At 47.6% G+C, this 20,236-nt stretch overlaps 1 protein-coding gene across 5 annotated transcripts in view; it reads right to left on the bottom strand.

Moving 5' to 3' along the window:
* Positions 1-20,236, bottom strand: part of LOC121577953 (integrin alpha-7) — a 68,402-nt gene that overhangs the window by 19,774 nt on the left and 28,392 nt on the right. For 3 of the 5 annotated variants that reach the window (XM_041891949.2, XM_041891950.2, XM_041891953.2), the window contains exons 3-7: positions 17,820-18,075; positions 15,686-15,817; positions 10,030-10,237; positions 9,164-9,357; positions 8,413-8,501 (exon numbers count right to left, since the gene is read on the bottom strand). In XM_041891949.2, the coding sequence (XP_041747883.1) occupies positions 8,413-8,501; positions 9,164-9,357; positions 10,030-10,237; positions 15,686-15,817; positions 17,820-18,075 (879 nt within the window). Of the gene's footprint in view, positions 1-8,412; positions 8,502-9,163; positions 9,358-10,029; positions 10,238-14,297; positions 14,406-15,685; positions 15,818-17,819; positions 18,076-20,236 lie in introns of all 5 variants that reach the window. The other 2 variants (XM_041891951.2, XM_041891952.2) reach the window with 1 other exon arrangement.

The following is a 20,236-nucleotide window of genomic DNA, read 5'->3' as shown; positions in this document are numbered from 1 at the left end:
CAGGTGTCTTTCATACAGTGAACAAGCTGAGATTAGGAGCACTCCCTTTAAGAGTGTGCTCCTAATCTCAGCTCGTTACCTGTATAAAAGACACCTGGGAGCCAGAAATCTTTCTGATTGAGAGGGGGTGAAATACTTATTTCCCTCATTAAAATGCAAATCAATTTATAATATTTTTGACATGCGTTTTTCTGGATTTTTTTGTTGTCATTCTGTCTCTCACTGTTCAAATAAACCTACCATTAAAATTATAGACTGATCATTTCTTTGTCAGTGGGCAAACATACAAAAGCAGCAGGTGTTCAAATTCTTTTTTCCCTCACTGTATATATACAGTGCCTTCGAAAAGTATTCAGACCCCTTGACTTTTTTCACATTTTGTTACATTACAGCCTTATTTTAAAATTGATTAAATAAAACAATTTCCTCAGCAATCTACACACAATACCCCATAATGACTAAGAAAAACAGGTTTTTAGAAGTTGTTGCACATTTATTAAAAATTTAAAACGAAATACCTTATTTACAGAAGTATTCAGACCCTTTGCTATGAGACTCGAAATTGAGCTCAGGTGCATCCTGTTTTCATTGATCATCCTTGAGATGTTTCTACAACTTGATTGGAGTCCACCTGTGGTTAATTCAATTGATTGGACATGATTTGGAAAGGCACACACCCGGTCTATATAAGGTCCCACAGTTGACCAAAAACCAAGCCATGAGTTCGAATTGAAAATAGCGCTCCGAGACAGGATTGTGTCAAGGCACAGATCTCGGGAACAGTACCAAAACATTTCTGCAGCATTGAAGGTCCCCAAGAACACAGTGGCCTCCATCATTCTTAAACTGAATAATTTTGGAACCACCAAGACTCTTCCTAGAGCTGGCCACCCGGCCAAACTGAGCAATTGGGGGAGAAGGGCCTTGGTCAGGGAGGTGACCCGATGGTCACTCTGACAGAGCTCTAGAGTTCCTCTGTGGAGATGGGAGAACCTTCCAGGACAACCATCTCTGCAGCACTCCACCAATCAGGCCTTTATGGTAGAGTGGCCAGACTGAAGCCACTCCTCAGTAAAAGGCACATGACAGCCCGCTTGGAGTTTGCCAAAAGGCACCTAAAGACTCTTAGACCATGAGAAACAAGATTCTCTGGTCTGATGAAACCAAAATTGAATTGAAGATTTGGCCTGAATGCCAAGCGTCACATCTGGAGGAAACCTGGCACCATCCCTACAGTGAAGCATGGTGGTGGCAGCATCATTACATTTACATTTTAGTCATTTAGCAGATGCTCTTATCCAGAGCGACTTACAGTTAGTGAGTGCATACATTTTATTAATTTTTTCATACTGGCCCCCCGTGGGAAACGAACCCACAACCCTGGCGTTGCAAACGCCATGCTCTACCAACTGAGCTACATCCCTGCTGGCCATTCCTTCCCCTACCCTGGACGACGCTGGGCCAATTGTGCGCCGCCCCATGGGTCTCCCGGTCGCGGCCGGCTACGACAGAGCCTGGATTCAAACCAGGATCTCTAGTGGCACAGCTAGCACTGCGATGCAGTGCCTTAGACCACTGCGCCACTCAAGAGACATGCTGTGGGGACGATTTTCAGCAGCAGGGACTGGGAGACTAGTCAGGATCGAGGGAAAGATGAACGGAGCAAAGTACAGAGCGCTCAGGACCTCAGACTGGGGCGAAGGTTCACCTTCCGACAAGACAACGACCCTAAGCACACAGCGAAGACAATGCAGGAGTGGCTTCGGGACAAGTCTCTGAATGTCCTTGAGTGGCCCAGCCAGAGCCCGGACTTGAACCCGATCGAGCATCTCTGGAGAGAACTGCAAATAGCTGTGCAGCAATGCTCCCCATACAACCTGAAAGAGCTTGAGGAATCTGCAGAGAAGAATGGGAGAAACTCCCCAAATACAGGTGTGCCAAGCTTGTAGCGTCACACCCAAGAAGACTCAAGGCTGTAATCATTGCCAAAGGTGCTTCAACAAAGTACTGAGTAAAGGGTCTGAATACTTTTTCAAAAAACCAGTTTTTGCTTTGTCATTATAGTGTATTGTGTATTGATGAGGGGAAAAAAACATTTTAATCCATTTTAGAATAAGGCCATAACGTAACAAAATGTGGAAAAAGTCAAGGGGTCTGAATACTTTCCGAAGGCACTTATTCATACAGTACCAGTCAAAAGTTTGGACACACCTACTCATTTAAAGGTTTTTCTTTATTTGTACTATTTTCCACATTGTAGAATAATAGTGAAGACATCAAAACTATGAAATAACACATATGGAATCATATAGTAACCAAAAAAGTGTTAAACAAATCAAAATACTGTCAAGGGGTGCTGAAGGTGGGTGTGGTGCATGAATCAAGCGCAGGACGCAGAAGTTCAGTCCAAAAGACTGTAGTGCAATATTCACGTAGAAAATAAGCACAATAAGCCCGAAGGCGAAATAACGGCGCACACAGGCGTCAAACAAACGGCGCACTAACATGTGCAAAAAACCTCTCCAAAACACTGGAGGGAAGTACGTAGCTCCAACACAAAACAGAAGAGCAATCACACACAAAGACAAACACACACAACGAGAACTAAATAGGACACTAACGAGGACTAACAAGACACAGGTGTACAACATCAAGACAAAACCAAACGAACATGAAACATAGATCGGTGGCAGCTAGTACTCCGGGGACGACGACCGCCGAAGCCTGCCCGAACCAGGAGGAGGAGCAGCCTCGCCCAAAACCGTGACAGTACCCCCCCCCTTGACGCGCGGCTCCAGCCGTGCGCCGCCCCCGGCCTCGGGGACGACCAGGAGGACGCGGAGCAGGGCGCGCGGGATGGTCCCGGTGGAACTCCGACAGGAGAGATGGGTCTAGGATGTTCCTCCGCGGCACCCAGCACCGCTCCTCCGGGCCGTACCCCTCCCACTCCACGAGATACTAGAGACCCCCCATCCGGCGTCTTGAGTCCAAGATGGACCGAACGGTGTACGCCGGAGCCCCCTCGATGTCCAGTGGGGGCGGAGGAGTCTCCCCTATCTCATTGTCCTGGAGTGGACCAGCTACCACCGGCCTGATAAGAGACACATGGAACGAGGGGTTAATATTCTTATACTCAACAGGTAGATGTAACCTATAACACACCTCGTTCAATCTTCTCAGGACTTTAAAGGGCCCCACAAACCGCCGACCCAGCTTCCGGCAGGGCAGGCGGAGGGGTAGGTTTCTGGTAGAGAGCCAGACTCGATCTCCGGGTGCGTACACTGGCCCCTCACTGCGGTGGAGATCGGCGCTCGCCTTGTGACGAAGGACGGCCCGCTGCAGGTGGACGTGGGCAGCGTTCCATGTCTCTTCCGAGCGCCTCATCCAATCATCCACCGCAGGGGCCTCGATCTGGCTCTGCTGCCAAGGTGCCAGAACCGGCTGGTAACCTAACACACATTGGAAGGGGGTTAGGTTGGTAGAGGAGTGGCGGAGCGAGTTCTGGGCCATCTCGGCCCAGGGAATGTACCGTGCCCACTCCTCCGGCCGGCCCTGGCAATACGACCTCAGAAACCTACCCACATCCTGGTTGACACGTTCTACCTGCCCGTTACTCTCCGGGTGGTACCCTGAGGTAAGGCTAACGAGACCCCCAAACGCTCCATAAACGCTCTCCAAACACGGGAGGTAAACTGGGGGCCTCGATCAGACACTATATCCTCGGGTACCCCGTAATGCCGGAAGACGTGGGTAAATAGGGCCTCCGCGGTCTGTAGGGCAGTAGGAAGACCCGACATAGGGAGAAGACGACAGGCCTTAGAGAACCGGTCCACAATGACCAGGATGGTGGTATTCCCCTGAGAGAGGGGAAGGTCTGTCACAAAATCCACCGAGAGGTGGGACCATGGTCGTTGTGGAACGGGCAGGGGTTGTAACTTACCCCTGGGCAGATGTCGGGGCGCCTTACACTGGGCGCACACCGAGCAGGAGGAGACATAAACCCTCACATCCCTAGCCAAAGTGGGCCACCAGTATTTAGTGCTAAGGCAATGCACTGTCCGGCCAATACCCGGATGTCCAGAGGAGGGTGACGTGTGAGCCCAGTAAATGAGTCGATCCCGAATCTCGAGCGGAACGTACTTCCGACCCTCAGGACACTGTGGAGGGCTGGGGTCGGTGCCGCAACGCTTGCTCGATTCGGCATCGACCTCCCACACCACCGGTGCCACAAGGCAAGACTCCGGTAGTATGGGAGTAGGCTCAACGGACCTCTCCTCCGTGTCATACCGCCGGGACAGCGCATCTGCCTTACCATTCTGGGACCCAGGGATGTACGTGATTTTAAATACGAACCTGGTGAGAAACATACTCCATCGAGCCTGGCGAGGGTTCAGTCTCCTCGCTGCCCGGATGTACTCCAGGTTCCGATGGTCAGCCAAAATGAGGAAAGGGTGTTGAGCCCCCTCAAGCCAATGCCTCCACACCTTAAGGGCTTGAACTACAGCTAACAGCTCCCTGTCCCCAACGTCATAGTTACGCTCCGCCGGGCTGAGCTTTTTTGAGTAAAAGCACAGGGGCGGAGTTTAGGTGGCGTGCCGGACCGTTGAGAGAGAACGGCCCCTATACCAGCCTCAGACGCGTCTACCTCAACCTGAAAGGGTAATGCGGGATCCGGATGCGCCAGCACCGGAGCCGGCGTAAACAGGTCCTTCAGTCTCCTAAAGGCCCTGTCCGCATCAGCTGACCACTGCAGGCGCACCGGACCCCCTTTCAGAAGGGACGTGATGGGAGCTGCCACCTGTCCAAAACCCCGGATAAACCTCCGGTAGTAATTCGCAAAGCCCAAGAACTGCTGCACCTCTTTTACAGTGGTTGGAGTTTGCCAATTACGCACAGCGGACACACGATCCACCTCCATTCTCACCCCTGACGCGGACAACCGATAACCCAAAAAGGAGACCGACTCCTGGAAGAACAGACATTTCTCTGCCTTGACATATAGGTCGTGCTCCAACAGCCTCCTCAATACACGACGCACCAGGGTTATATGCTCGGCTCGGGTAGACGAGTACACCAGAATGTCATCAATGTACCACGACCACCCCTTGTCCCTGCATATCCCGGAAAATGTCATCTACGAAGGATTGGAAGACTGATGGAGCATTCATCAACCCATATGGCATGACGAGATATTCGAAATGACCTGACGTGGTACTAAACGCTGTCTTCCATTCGTCGCCCTCCCTAATGCGCACCAAGTTATACGCGCTCCTGAGATCCAATTTTGTGAAAAACCGTGCTCCATGCAATGACTCTGTCATGGTCGCAATCAGAGGGAGGGGATAACTGTTTTCACAGTAATCTGATTGAGACCCCGGTAATCAATGCACGGGCGCAACCCTCCATCTTTCTTCTTCACAAAAAAGAAACTTGAGGAGGCGGGAGAAGTGGAGGGCCGAATGTATCCCTGTCTCAAAGATTCGGCTATGTAAGTCTCCATAGCTTTTCTCTCCTCTTGAGACAAAGGATACACGTGGCTCCGTGGGAGCGCTGCTCCTGCCTGGAGATCAATCGCACAATCCCCCTGTCTATGAGGAGGCAACTGCATCGCCCTAGTTTTACTAAACACGAGAGCTAAATCCCCATATTCAGGCGGAAGGTGCAGTGCGGGCACTTGGTTTGGACTTTCCACCGAAGTCGCCCCACGGAAACACCCAGACATCGCCCCTCGCACTGAGCAGACCACCCATCGAGAGCCCTCTGTTGCCACGAAATAGCAGGGTTATGGGTGCTTAACCAGGGAATTCCCAGCACCACTGGGTACGCAGGAGAGTCGATCAGATACAGTTGTATAGTCTCTTCATGACCCCCTGCGCACACATCCTAAGTGGTGCTGTGATCTCCCTAATCAACCCCGACCCCAACGGGCGGCTATCTAAGGCATGAACGGGAAAAGGTTTGTCAACAGGTAGGAGAGGGATCCCTAAATCTAAACAAAACTTCCGATCAACAAAATTCCCAGCTGCGCCTGAATCTACTAGCGCCTTATGCTGGGAATGAGGTGCAACCTGTGGAAAACACACAGGTATGCAAAAGTGCGCAACAGAAAGCTCTGGGTAAGTGGGACGTCTACTCACCTGGGAGGCCCCCCTAGTGCGTGGCCTGTTGTCTTCTCCCCCAGAGAACCCTCCCCAGCACCTGGCCGCAGTGTGCCCTCCACGACCGCACTTGGTGCAGGAGACAGGCCCCCTCGGGCTCCTCCTCCTCCTTTCTCTAGCGCCGGCACCCCCGAGCTCCATAGGGCTCGGCTCGGAGGTGCCGGAGGGCGGGAATGGACGGACCCCCCTCGGAACGTCCACGGGTGGCCAGCAGGGTGTCCAGACGGATGGACATATCGACCAACTGGTCGAAGGTGAGATGGGTATCCCTGCAGGCCAACTCCCGTTGAACGTCCTCCCGTAGGCTACATCGAAAATGGTCGATGAGGGCCCGTTCATTCCACCCTGCGTCCGCCGCTAGAGTCCGGAACTCTAGAGCAAACGCCTGTGCGCTCCTCCTCCCCTGTCTCAGGTGGACGAGACGCTCCCCCGCCGCTTTGCCCTCAGGTGGATGGTCGAACACGGCCTTGAAGCGGCGGGAGAACTCGGCGTAGGAGATGGTGTTGGCGTCCATCTTCCTCCACTCGGCGGTAGCCCACTCCAACGCCTTGCCCGTGAGACAGGAGATGAGGGCGGAACGCTCGTGTCCCGAGGGCACCGGGTGTACAGTGGCCAGGTAGAGCTCCACCTGCAAGAGGAACCCCTGACACCCGGCAGCTGTTCCGTCATACGCCCTCGGGAGCGAGAGCCGAATCCCCCTGGGTTCCGGACCTGGGACTGGTGGACCGGCCGATGGGGTTGGCAGGGTAGGTGGAGGTGTGGGTACCCCGCTGGCCTCCCATCGGTGCAGGGTGTTGATGACGTCCTGTAGAGCGGTCCCCAGTTGTCGTATCTGGTCATCTTGGCCACGAACATGCTCCTCGAGCGACTCAGGCGTAACTGCAGATCCTGCTGATTCCATTTTGGTGTGTGATTCTGTCAAGGGGTGCTGAAGGTGGGTGTGGTGCATGAATCAAGCGCAGGACGCAGAAGTTCAGTCCAAAAGACTTTAGTGCAATATTCACGTAGAAAATAAGCACAATAAGCCCGAAGGCGAAATAACGGCGCACACAGGCGTCAAACAAACGGCGCACTAACATGTGCGAAAAACCTCTCCAAAACACTGGAGGGAAGTACGTAGCTCCAACACAAAACAGAAGAGCAATCACACACAAAGACAAACACACACAATGAGAACTAAATAGGACACTAACGAGGACTAACAAGACACAGGTGTACAACATCAAGACAAAACCAAACGAACATGAAACATAGATCGGTGGCAGCTAGTACTCCGGGGACGACGACCGCCGAAGCCTGCCCGAACCAGGAGGAGGAGCAGCCTCGGCCGAAACCGTGACAAATACATTTTAGATTTTAGATTCTTCAAAGTAGCCACCCTTTGCCTTGATGACAGCTTTGCACACTCTTGCATTCTCTCAACCAGTTTCACCTGGAATGCTTTTCCAACAGTCTTGAAGGAGTTCCCACATATGCTGAGCACTATATTTTGATTTGTTTAACACTGTTTTGGTTACTACATGATTCCATATGTGTTATTTCATAGTTTTGATGTCTTCACTATTATTCTACAATGTAGAAAATAGTACAAATGAAGAAAAACCCTTGAATGAGTAGGTGTGTCCAAACTTTTGACTGGTATTGTATATATATATATAAACGGTCATCTCATATTATAGTATATCAAAACATTACAATTCCATGTTATAGACTGACCAGGTGAATCCAGGTGAAAACTATGATCCCTTATTCATGTCACTTGTTAAATCCACTTCAATCAGTGTAGATGAAGGGATGAGACAGGTTAAAGAAGGATCATTAAGCCTTGAGACAATTGAGACATGAATTATGTATGTGTGCCATTCAGAGGGTGAATGGGCAAGACAAAATATTTAAGTGCCTTTGAATGGGGTATGGTAGTAGGTGCCAGGCGCACTGTTTTGAGTGTGTCAAGAACTGCAACGCTGCTGGGTTTTTCACGCTCAAAAGCTTCCTGTTTGTATCAACAGTGGCCCACCACCCAAAGGACATCCAACCAACTTGACAACTGTGGAAAGCATTGCAGTCAACATGGGCCAGCATCCCTGTGGAATGCTTTCAACACCTTGTAGAGGCCATGCCCCGAGGAATTGAGGCTGTTCTGAGGGCAAAAGGGGGTGCAACTCAATATTAGGAAGGTGTTCCTAATGTTTTTTGCACTCAGTGAATAATCATGATGTGATAAGCAACGAGCTTTTCTAAAGGTTCTTTTCACCTGTGCAGGCTTGGTGTCGATGCCTGAGGATGAGCCTCGGTAGATGAACACTTTGCCATCTCCATCGAACGGAGCCCCCACAGCAATGTCTGGATGGAGAGAGACAGACACATTACATATCAACTATACTAAGCCTCATTCAGACATTGTCTTTTGTAGGGTCAGGAGTAGGGTTGTAAAATTATGGAAACTTTAAATAAATTCTGGAACTCCTTATTATCACCTGATTCCGGGAATTCGGGAAAACCAGGGAATTTATTGTGACGCTAGTCAAGAGGGTTACTTGCTCAGGTCACCTGGACTTTTACTTTCAGTTTTACATTCACCTGCTGGAGCTCAACCTGGAGCAAGACATCATATCAGTAGTGTGTGTGTGTGTGTGTGTGTGTGTGTGTGTGTGTGTGTGTGTGTGTGTGTGTGTGCGTGTGTGCGTGTGTGTGTGTGTGTGTGTGTGTGTGTGTGTGTGTGTGTGTAATGAACAGTAGTACTGGTAACTGCAGTGTGCAGGATCTTGTTTTCTCTCACATAAAATGATCAGGAAAACTCCTGACCCTAAGGACAATAGACTTGCGTGCCAAATGGCACCCTGCTCCCTATGTAGTGCCCTGGTCAAAAGTAGTGCACTACATAGGGAATAGGGTGCCATTTAGGATGTGACGAGTGACTCAGACCCCTCAGTCCCTTCAGTGCAGTCGACTGTAATGTGAATGTCGTTTAAATCAAGTTTTGATTTGATTTGATCCTTCCTCACCATCATATCCGTCCCTGTCCAAGTCTCCCACATTGTTGACGGTCAATCCAAACATGGAGTCATAGGTTCCGTTGAGCCTGATTGGTCGAGCATACTCCCAGTTACCGAATGGGTTGAGGAAGACGTACACAGCACCTCCGATATCCGCTTTCCTGTCAAAGTAGTTAGGAGCTCCCACTATCAGGTCTGTCCAGCTGGGGGGGGGGAGAACAAGGAAGGAAGGAAGGAAGGAAGGAGGGAGGGAGGGAGGAAGGGAGGGAGGGAGGGAGGGAGGGAGGGAGGGAGGGAGGGAGGGAGAGAGGGAGGGAGGGAGGGAGGGAGGGAGGGAGGGAGGGAGGGAGGGAGGGAGGGAGGGAGGGAGGGAGGGAGGGAGGGAGGGAGGGAGGGAGGGAGGGAGGGAGGGAGGGAGGGAGGGAGGGAGGGAGGGAGGGAGAGAGAGAGGGAGGGAGGGAGGGAGGGAGGGAGGGAGGGAGGGAGGGAGGGAGGGAGGGAGGGAGGGAGGGAGGGAGGGAGGGAGGGTCAGATAGAGCTCTACAGAATCTTGGGTTGAAACAAGAAGATGATGGATACAAATGTAAACATCCGTCACTGAAATAATTTCCCTAAATGGTTTCCAGGTTCTTCACAAATCCTGGTCAGAGTATTCCCAGTTATAGGATTCCATCCTTTCATGTTCCTACCTAATTCCGGAAAACTTCCAACTGTGATTTCTGAAAATATGGGAACTGGGAATTTTCTGGAAATGTGCAACATTACTCAGCCCTCACTGTTGAGCCATGGCCACAGAGTATCTGTCTGTACATTCCATACATTCCCATACACTGCTATCAATAGTATCAGCAGCAGACATATGCATTAGTTCTCACCCGTCACTGTTGAGATCAGCCGTAGTCACAGAGTAGCCAAAGGAAGAAGCCAGTTCCTCTCCCCACAGGATGTGCTGTGGCACCAGGCGGTACACGTTGTCTTTACGCAGCAGCACCACCGCTCCTGTGTGATTGGCTCTCGGAGCCCCCGCCACAAAGGTCAGCTCGCCACGACTCATTATGCCCTTAGCAGAGTCCACTGAGAAGCCTGGAGCAAGGCATTATGGGATAACAGTTAGTAGCAGTGTGTGTGTGTGCGTGTGTGTGTGTGTGTGTGTGTGTGTGTGTCTGTGTGTCTGTGTGTGTGTAATTTAATTCACAATGACCAAAAAACAACCCAAAGGCAAACACACTAAACAGCTACAGTATTTTCCAACATGCGGGGTGTGAGAGGAGGGATTGCAAGGAGTCTTGTTTTAACATTTAACAGTGTCAACATTCAGGCAGAAGCGTCTCATAGACAAACACAGAGACAGACAAATACTATTATTTTTTAAAAAGAGTGACAGACAAATACTATGCTAAAGCGTCCTCTGGACAAACATACAGAGAGACAAACAGAGACGGGCACGGAGCAGTTAAGGACGACAGGTGCGGAATGACCTAAAGGTTGGCTGCACTACTGTGGCAGCCTCTGAGGTCTAGGTTGCCGAATACATTAGTCTGGTCAAATAGTTAAACAGCTTGAGAATCATAACTAGTTTACAAATTTGTCTTGAGAGAATAGGTAGCCTAGCGGTTAAGAGCGTTAGGCCAGTAATTGAAAGGTTGCTGGTTCAAATCCAAGAGCTGATTAGGTGAAAAATATGTTGATGTGCGCTTGAGCAAGGTAATTACTGGTTGCTCTGGATAAGAATGTCTGCTAAATTACTAAAATGTGGGTCAGCAGACAGTTGTCTGGTAGGTTTTCTGCATTGTTTAGGAGCTCCAGGACAACAGGTGTGGAATTCTGCTGTCTGACTTACTGTAGAACAAGTAACTAACAGAACTGTGTCCCTTTAAGAGGAATGCTACAGTTGGACATGTGATCCAGTAAAACTGTAGGCCTTTAAGAGATTAAGAGAAAACGTCCGTAAATATCACAAACTAGGCCTTTAAGAGAGGGATGAGCTAATTTGTCCTTTCACGCAAAAGTCACATCAAACTCCAGTAAAATGTATTTGTGCCCCTTTAAGATGAATGCTACAGTTAGAGTTGTGATCCAGTAAAACTGTGTCCCTTTAAGATGAACGCTACAGTTAGAGTTGTGATCCAGTAAAACTGTGTCCCTTTAAGATGAACGCTACAGTTAGAGTTGTGATCCAGTAAAATTGTGTCCCTTTAAGACGAACGCTACAGTTAGAGTTGTGATCCAGTACAACTGTGTCCCTTTAAGATGAACGCTACAGTTAGAGTTGGGATCCAGTAAAACTGTGTCCCTTTAAGATGAACGCTACAGTTAGAGTTGTGATCCAGTAAAACTGTGTCCCTTTAAGATGAACGCTACAGTTAGAGTTGTGATCCAGTAAAACTGTGTCCCTTTAAGATGAACGCTACAGTTAGAGTTGGGATCCAGTAAAACTGTGTCCCTTTAAGATGAACGCTACAGTTAGAGTTGTGATCCAGTAAAAGTGTGTCCCTTTAAGATGAATGCTACAGTTATAGTTGTGATCCAGTAAAACTGTGTCCCTTTAAGATGAACGCTACAGTTAGAGTTGGGATCCAGTAAAACTGTGTCCCTTTAAGATGAACGCTACAGTTAGAGTTGTGATCCAGTAAAAGTGTGTCCCTTTAAGATGAATGCTACAGTTAGAGTTGGGATCCAGTAAAAGTGTGTCCCTTTAAGATGAACGCTACAGTTAGAGTTGTGATCCAGTAAAACTAACTAAGGCCTTTATTAAGAGATAGATAGATGAAGCTACATTTTAAAACGGAGGCCTTTCAAAGAGGGAGGAGCTACTTTTCTCTTTTACACAGAAGTCTGATCCTCTCTGTTTTTTACACAAAGAAGTCCAATTTGCTCTGTAAAGCTATAAAGGGAACCGAGGCTTTATCCTGCAACCTTTTTTAAACCGAATGTGGCCCACCAGGTTCAGAAATGGGGCCCCTGCAAACAGTTGTGTTGTGCAGCTGTCTACAGTGTGGTTGTAAGACTTATGTGAGGTAAGACTATGTGTTAAAAAAGCTACCGAGCCCTAGAATCAAATAAAAGCTCAATTGATATAAATGGATCTAAATATATTGTAACTACTTTACTCATCTCTGATCAGTAGTTCTCAGTGGGATTTTCTGTCAACGGAAAATCGTGTGAGACAAATTGGAAGAATTTGAACATTTCATTTTTCATTGGCTGTATTTATATTGGCAGTTACTGTGGAAAAACTGGGCCTGACTCATCGGTGGACTGCGCTGGGTTCTCTGTCCAACAGTAATCAGATTTAATGGACACGATCTGAGGAGAAACAGCATGGACTAGGCTGTTGCCGGGTCCTGACTGGTTCACTGGGTCGAGAGACTGGATTTAATTATAAGCTATTTACATTTACAATGAGCTATTTACATTTTAAGACATTAGGGACCAGTTTCCCGGACACATATCAAGCTTAGTCCTGGACTAAGAGATAATTTTATTGGAGAATCTCCATTAGACATAATATAATAATACAATGCATACTGGGCTAGTTTCCCGGAATTCCTGGACTATAAAGGATATCATACTATTAGTATATTATACAGTTACATTAGACATTGTATACATCAGTAAAGCTAAGTAGAATCCCATGTGAGGTCAGTCAGAGATAAAGATGACAACACACTGTGGTGAAATTCCTCTACATTTAATTCTGCATTTAATTTGGCTTTAATTTGGATTTAATTTAGTTCTGTATTTAACTAAACTAAACTAAAAAAAAATACCAGTAATAGCAATACTGTCTGTCTGTGGCCTTTTAGTAAGCGTGCAAAACATATGCATTTAGTCATTATGTCATTTGGTTAGAAGGTCAGTGGAGGCATGCTGCGAGTTATAAGTGAGGGGTCAAAGGTAATAATGGCCATTAAGGATGTGGAGGAAGAGGGATAAGGCAGGCTCTGTCCCAAATGGAACCCTATTCTCTTCATAGTGCACTACTTTTCACCAGGGCCCATAGGACCCACAATGCACTGTACTGTATATAGGGAATTAGGTGCCGTTTGGGACGCATTCAGGTTTCTGTATACAGGAGGATGAGAATAGAGAGATTTGATGGGAACAATCAATCGGACGGACCAAACCGTTATTGGTTAGAGTCCATTAGCTGGATCTAAAATGGGAATGAGGAAGTATCTATTATCAATGAGAGAGATGTCGCTCAGCTCCAAGGAGAGGACTGCTCTAAACTATGCACTAGAACGCAGATTGTAAACACTCTGTTCCCCATGGGATCTACCCTGCGAGAGCCGTCTTTGAGATACAGAGATACTGTACATGTTGGTGTTGGTATTGTCTTTCTACACAGAAATCCTCCATGGACGATTACCATGGTGATCTCAGAATACTTTGTTCACCGGGAGATTTGTTTATAAACTCTGCTTTACTTACTTTGTTATTTCACTTCAAACCCCTTTATTGTAATTAGCAAAGTTACCTGTATCTACAAAATGTAGATAAGAATGCAGATATAGATGTACTGTATATAGAACCACCACCAAGGTACCCTGGACAGCTTCAACCCTCCACACCATAGAGTACAGTACAGACTGACAGGCTGTGCAGACCACCCCAACCATACAGACTGACAGACTGACAGGCTGTGCAGACCACCCCAACCATACAGACTGACAGACTGACAGGCTGTGCAGACCACCCCAACCATACAGACTGACAGACTGACAGGCTGTGCAGACCACCCCAACCATACAGACTGACAGACAGTACAGACTGATAGGAACACAGAGAGACATGCAGACCAGTAGGAGTCCTACGTTCTAATCTACGTACATTCTAAACACGTTCTAGAGAAGAGCTAGCACCGAGCACACACCAACACACGGGGGTAAGGTGGGAGGACAGCAGGGTTGGGGTTAATTCCATTCCAATCAACTCAGGAAGTACACTGAAATTCCAATTATCTTCAATGCTTTTCAATGCGGACAATTTGGAATTGGAATTTGGTTTACATTCTGAATTGACTGGCAGTGAAATGGAATTGACCCCAACCCTGGAGGAAAGGAGGGTAAGTCTACAGTAAGTTGTATCAACATGAATCTGGTTTGTTCAAACAAACAACACCTCACTCCAAGCTACAAACCTAAGTAGCTATTCTGAGCTACGTCCTCAAACATGGGCCGGTTGGAGTGTGGCTCCAGAGTTTTGTACACCAGGGCATCTTCATCGGGACTAGCCATGAACAAGAGCCCTGTGGCCCGAGAGAGAGGAAGAGAGAGGGGGGGGAGTGGAGGAGTGGAGGAGTGGAGGAGTGGAGGAGTGGAGGAGTGGAGGGGAGGTGGTGAAGGGGAACAGGGTGACAAGGAGAGAGAGAGGGAGTGCAGGTGAGAAAGGACTGTGCTGTGATTGTGTGTTTTCTTCTTCCTGGTATCGCAGTGGTTTGTGGGTAAACCACTGGCACCTAACAGAAGGACGACAAGACTGACTCACGCTGTACCCAGAATGCACGGCCAGAACTGTCTGTGGGGGAAACGCAAACCCACTGACTCCCAGAACAGACAGACCTAGCCTGGTCACAGATCAGTTTGTAATGTTTAGCCAAATTCTCTATGTTTTATAGCCTGGTCCGAGATCTGTTTGTTCCTTTAGACAACTCCTTTAGACAACTCCTTTGACTATGATATAAGCTGGTCCCAGATCTGTTTGTGTCTTTAGACAACTAATTTGACTATGTTCTATAGACTGGTCCCAGACCTATTTGTGCTTTTTAGCCAATTTCTGTATGACATGACAGCAATTTGCTACTAAAGTACAAGTTGCATATATAGTAGACTATATTTTATTATATTATAATTATATTATTACAAGCAGATCTTGAACCAGGCTATAACAGGCCATGATGACTGTGAGATAATAATATTCCTCTTAAGTACCCTATTATAATATTGTAATATTTCTGACCCCAGCAGTTAGGAAAGGTATTTTCCCGTTGGCAACCGCAGTGCACAGAGTCTCTCTCCATGTCTGAGGATATTTCTATCATGATTGGTCCATTCCTACGGTAGCTACTTCATGTGGGAGATTATTCCGAATATTGAGCTGGAGTGGAGCTGTCTGGTTTTAGCTCTGGTGAGTCACACTCCCTCATAACAGACCAGGGTCAGGGATGGACCCTACGGACAGGAGAGAAACAGAGAAACAGTACTAGGGTGTGTCTGAAATGCCTTGTTCTTTATCTAGTCCACTACTTTTGACCAGTGGCTCTTGTCTGCACCGCACTGCCCTGGGCCAGTTTAGACTAGGCCTGTCTGCCTTTCTAGAGCCCTCTTAGTAGCTACTCTGGGTCCTCTAGGTATGGGATATGTATTTATTTTGGGTACAGTGTGTCGTCAGTCAGTTGTTGTTGTCCTTCCCTGCCCCTCTCCTGTCCTGTCCTGTGCTGTGCTCAGTGATCTCTGGTGAGACAGGGCAGCAGGCAGACAGCTGTGTGAGAGGAGCAGGAGAGGGCTGGGCAGGGACGGTCGGTCCTACCCAGGTAACTATGGTAGGGAACAGGGATCAGCTGAGCATTCAGCTGTTTCTCATCCGCCACCTCATAGGGCCCGTCGTCATAGAAACCCAGATCCAGTAGAGTCTGGTTTAGTAGCTGGACACGCATCTCTCCTGGAAGGAACAGAGTTAGAGGACACAGACACTCAGACACACACACAGACAGACACAGATACACATTCGCTCTCTCCCTCTTTCTCTCTCTCTCTCTCTCCCTCTTTCTCCCCCTCTCTCTCTCTCTCTCTCTCTCTCTTTCTCTCTACCTCCCTCTCTCTCTCTCCCTCTTTCTATCAACCTCCCTCTATCTCTCTCCCTCTTTCTCTCTTCCTCTCTATCTCTCTCCCTCTCTTAATTTCAGAAGGAATAAAACTCCATTACCCCCTACAAAGATCAATAGGGACTCAGTCGATAGAGTGACCACATATACTGTAAGTACCTGGGAATCGAAATAGACAATCAACTGAAATTCAATGACTGTGCCTTTGCAAAGATAAAGAAATTGCAACAGAGAATGTTTTTTTACATAAACTGAACCATTTTAATGTCGACCGCCATATCTTACAAATGTTCTATAAATCTGTCCTGCAGAGTGTGCTGTCCTTTGGTCTGATATGCGTGTTCAGAAACATGCGAGACCAAGTCAAGCTTCAGCGCTTGATTAAGACGGCGGGAAGGATAATTGGTATAGATCAAGAATCAGCCACCAACCTGTACACAAAACTCATCTTCCTAAAACTTGACAGCATTTTACAGGACAGTACCCATCCCCTTCACTCAAAACTCAGTCACAGCAGCAGCCGGATAAGGGGAAAGAGACTTCTTCAAAAGAAAATTAAAACTGATAGATATGGTGACGGTTTTATTCCAACAGCCATTAGGCTGTATAATAGATAGTCTGTTGGTCCCTCCATTATACAGAATATTGCACTTTCACTTTAAATGTGTAGCTATAGCACTTTGAATTAATTATATTGTGTAGTTTCTGTTTTCATGTTTTATGTACCGTCTTTTTAAGCACATGACCAAATGAATAAATAAATAATAAAGTTGATCTGAATTTGACTATGAACCCTCCCTCCCTCCCTCCCCCTCTCCCTCCCTCCCTCCCTCCCTCCTTCCCTCCCCCATCTCTCTCTCCCTCCCTCCCTCCCTCCCCCTCTCTCTCTCCATCCCTCCGCCCTCTCTCTCTCTCTCTCTCTCTCTCTCTCTCTCTCTCTCTCTCTCTCTCTCTCTCTCTCTCTCTCTCTCTCTCTCTCTCTCTCTCTCTCTCTCTCTCTCTCTCTCTCTCTCTCTCTCTCTCTCTCTCTCTCTCTCTCTCTCTCTCTCTCTCTCTCTCTCTCTCTCTCTCTCTCTCTCTCTCTCTCTCTCTCTCTCTCTCTCTCTCTCTCTCTCTCTCTCTCTCTCTCTCTCTCTTGCCAAACACACACTTCCATTTTCAAACATACACAACAAACACATACAAAACAGATAAGTACAGGACAAAGTACACCATCTTTAGGGTTCCACAGTGAAAATGTCAAGTACCATATCATGTAAATTGTGACTCTACCTAAGGCCTGTTTAATATATGATACAGTGATCCATAATTTCAGCCATATTGATCCCTGACGTTAAATAATGACAGTTCCATCCATCAGACCAGTAACTAACTGCTGGGAATCAATCACTTTGATCGATCAGTAGGACTGCTGAGGCCAATCAGTAGATTGGCTTATAAATCAATGATTTGTCCACGGAATTTCTTTTTATGTAAACAGAATTGTGCGTTTTTTTTTGTTTTTTTTTGCACTATGCTTCTACATCTAAGACAACTGTAAGCGAAAAACGGACAAAAAAAACTCCAATAAGATATTTTCAGTCTAATTTCATTCTTTCAGACAGTGCCAAAATATTTCCCCCATTCAGTAAGTAAAGTAAAGGCATATATTAGCTGAATCGACACAATAAGACGTGGACTTATCTTGTCACTTTTAAGTGTCTGAAAACATCTCACAACAAGCTTTGACTTTTGAGTGAACTATCATTTGAAACACCTCAGGTGTCAGTCATCATTATTTAACCTGTATTTATACAGGTGTGTCTCAATGAGATAATTTTAAAAAGTGTGTCACCGTACCTTTCCAGTTGTATGTTCCAGGAGCTCCGAACATGATATATTGGTTGTCAGGTGTGAAGGCGGCAGACAGGCCCTGCTGACAGAAGCCAAACTGTTCGTGTCCCTGGGGTCGCCCCTCACAGAACTTCCACTCCCCTCCATCCAGATCGTCCCTCTCTGTCAGGTCCTCACTGAGCACGTAGCAACGCCCGATGGGGTCTCGCGTCTCCAACGGCTGGCTCACACGCTGACGTAGCTCGTACAGGTGGGCACACGTCTGAAAAAGGGGCGGGAGAGGTATATAGTAGTAGGTTCATTGAAGAGGTCCAATAGGTTTGGACAGAGGCAGGAGAGAAGCTAAGCAACTGGAATAGATGGTCACTACAGACATGCTAAACACAACTCGTACAGGTGGGCACAGGTCTGGTTCAGTGAAGAGGTCCCACATTGTATGATTTTTAAGTAATTAATTTGCATTTTATTGCATGACATAAGTATTTGATACATCAGAAAAGCAGAACTTAATATTTGGTACAGAAACCTTTGTTTGCAATTACAGAGATCATACGTTTCCTGTAGGTCTTGACCAGGTTTGCACACACTGCAGCAGGGATTTTGGCCCACTCCTCCATACAGACCTTCTCCAGATCCTTCAGGTTTCGGGGCTGTCGCTGGGCAATATGGACTTTCAGCTCCCTCCAAAGATTTTCTATTGGGTTCAGGTCTGGAGACTGGCTAGGCCACTCCAGGACCTTGAGATGCTTCTTACGGAGCCACTGCTTAGTTGCCCTGGCTGTGTGTTTCGGGTCGTTGTCATGCTGGAAGACCCAGCCACAACCCATCTTCAATGCTCTTACTGAGGGAAGGAGGTTGTTGGCCAAGATCTCGCGATACATGGCCCCATCCATCCTCCCCTCAATATGGTGCAGTCGTCCTGTCCCCTTTGCAGAAAAGCATCCCCAAAGAATGATGTTTCCACCTCCATGCTTCACGGTTGGGATGGTGTTGTTGGGGTTGTACTCATCCTTCTTCTTCCTCCAAACACGGCGAGTGGAGTTTAGACCAAAAAGCTATATTTTTGTCTCATCAGACCACATGACCTTCTTCCATTCCTCCTCTGGATCATCCAGATGGTCATTGGCAAACTTCAGACGGGCCTGGACAATGGCTGGCTTGAGCAGGGGGACCTTGCCATGACGGCGTAGTGTGTTACTAATGGTTTTCTTTGAGACTGTGGTCCCAGCTCTCTTCAGGTCATTGACCAGGTCCTGCCGTGTAGTTCTGGGCTGATCCCTCACCTTCCTCATGATCATTGATGCCCCACGAGGTGAGATCTTGCATGGAGCCCCAGACCGAGGGTGATTGACCGTCATCTTGAACTTCTTCCATTTTCTAATAATTGCGCCAACAGTTGTTGCCTTCTCACCAAGCTGCTTGCCTATTGTCCTGTAGCCCATCCCAGCCTTGTGCAGGTCTACAATTTTATCCCTGATGTCCTTACACAGCTCTCTGGTCTTGGCCATTGTGGAGAGGTTGGAGTCTGTTTGATTGAGTGTGTGGACAGGTGTCTTTTATACAAGTAACGAGTTCAAACAGGTGCAGTTAATACAGGTAATGAGTGGAGAACAGGAGGGCTTCTTAAAGAAAAACGAACAGGTCTGTGAGAGCCGGAATTCTTACTGGTTGGTAGGTGATCAAATACTTATGTCATGCAATAAAATGCAAATTAATTACTTAAAAATCATACAATGTGATTTTCTGGATTTTTGTTTTAGATTTCGTCTCTCACAGTTGAAGTGTACCTATGATAAAAATTACAGACCTCTACATGCTTTGTAAGTAGGAAAACCTGCAAAATCGGCAGTGTATCAAGTACTTGTTCTCCTCACTGTATGTGAGAATGCTGTTCATTGACTACAGCTCAGTGTTCAACACCATAGTTCCCTCAAAGCTCATCACTAAGCTAAGGACCCTGGGACTAAACACCTCCCTCTGCAACTGGATCCTGGACTTTCTGACAGGCCGCCCCCAGGTGGTAAGGGTAGGTAATAACACATCTGCCACGCTAATCCTCAACACGGGGGGGGCCTCAGGGGTGCGTGCTCAGTCCCCTTCTGTACTCCCTGTTCACCCATGACTGCATGGCCAGGCACGACTCCAACACTATCATTAGGTTTGCTGACGACACAACAGTGGTAGGCCTGATCACCGACAACGATGAGACAGCCTATAGGGTGGAGGTCAGAGACCTGGTCGTGTGTTGCCAGGATAACAGCCTCTCCCTCAATGTGATCAAGACAAAGGAAATTATTGTGGACTACAGGAAAAAGACGACCGAGCACACTCCCATTCTCATCGACGGGGCTGTAGTGGAGCAGGTTGAGAGCTTCAAGTTCCTTGGTGTCCACATCACCAACAAACTATCATGGTACAAACAC

Source organism: Coregonus clupeaformis, chromosome 12 (assembly GCF_020615455.1).
Source record: "Coregonus clupeaformis isolate EN_2021a chromosome 12, ASM2061545v1, whole genome shotgun sequence".
Lineage (NCBI taxonomy): Eukaryota > Metazoa > Chordata > Actinopteri > Salmoniformes > Salmonidae > Coregonus > Coregonus clupeaformis.
This window is presented reverse-complemented; position numbering and strand designations above follow the sequence as displayed.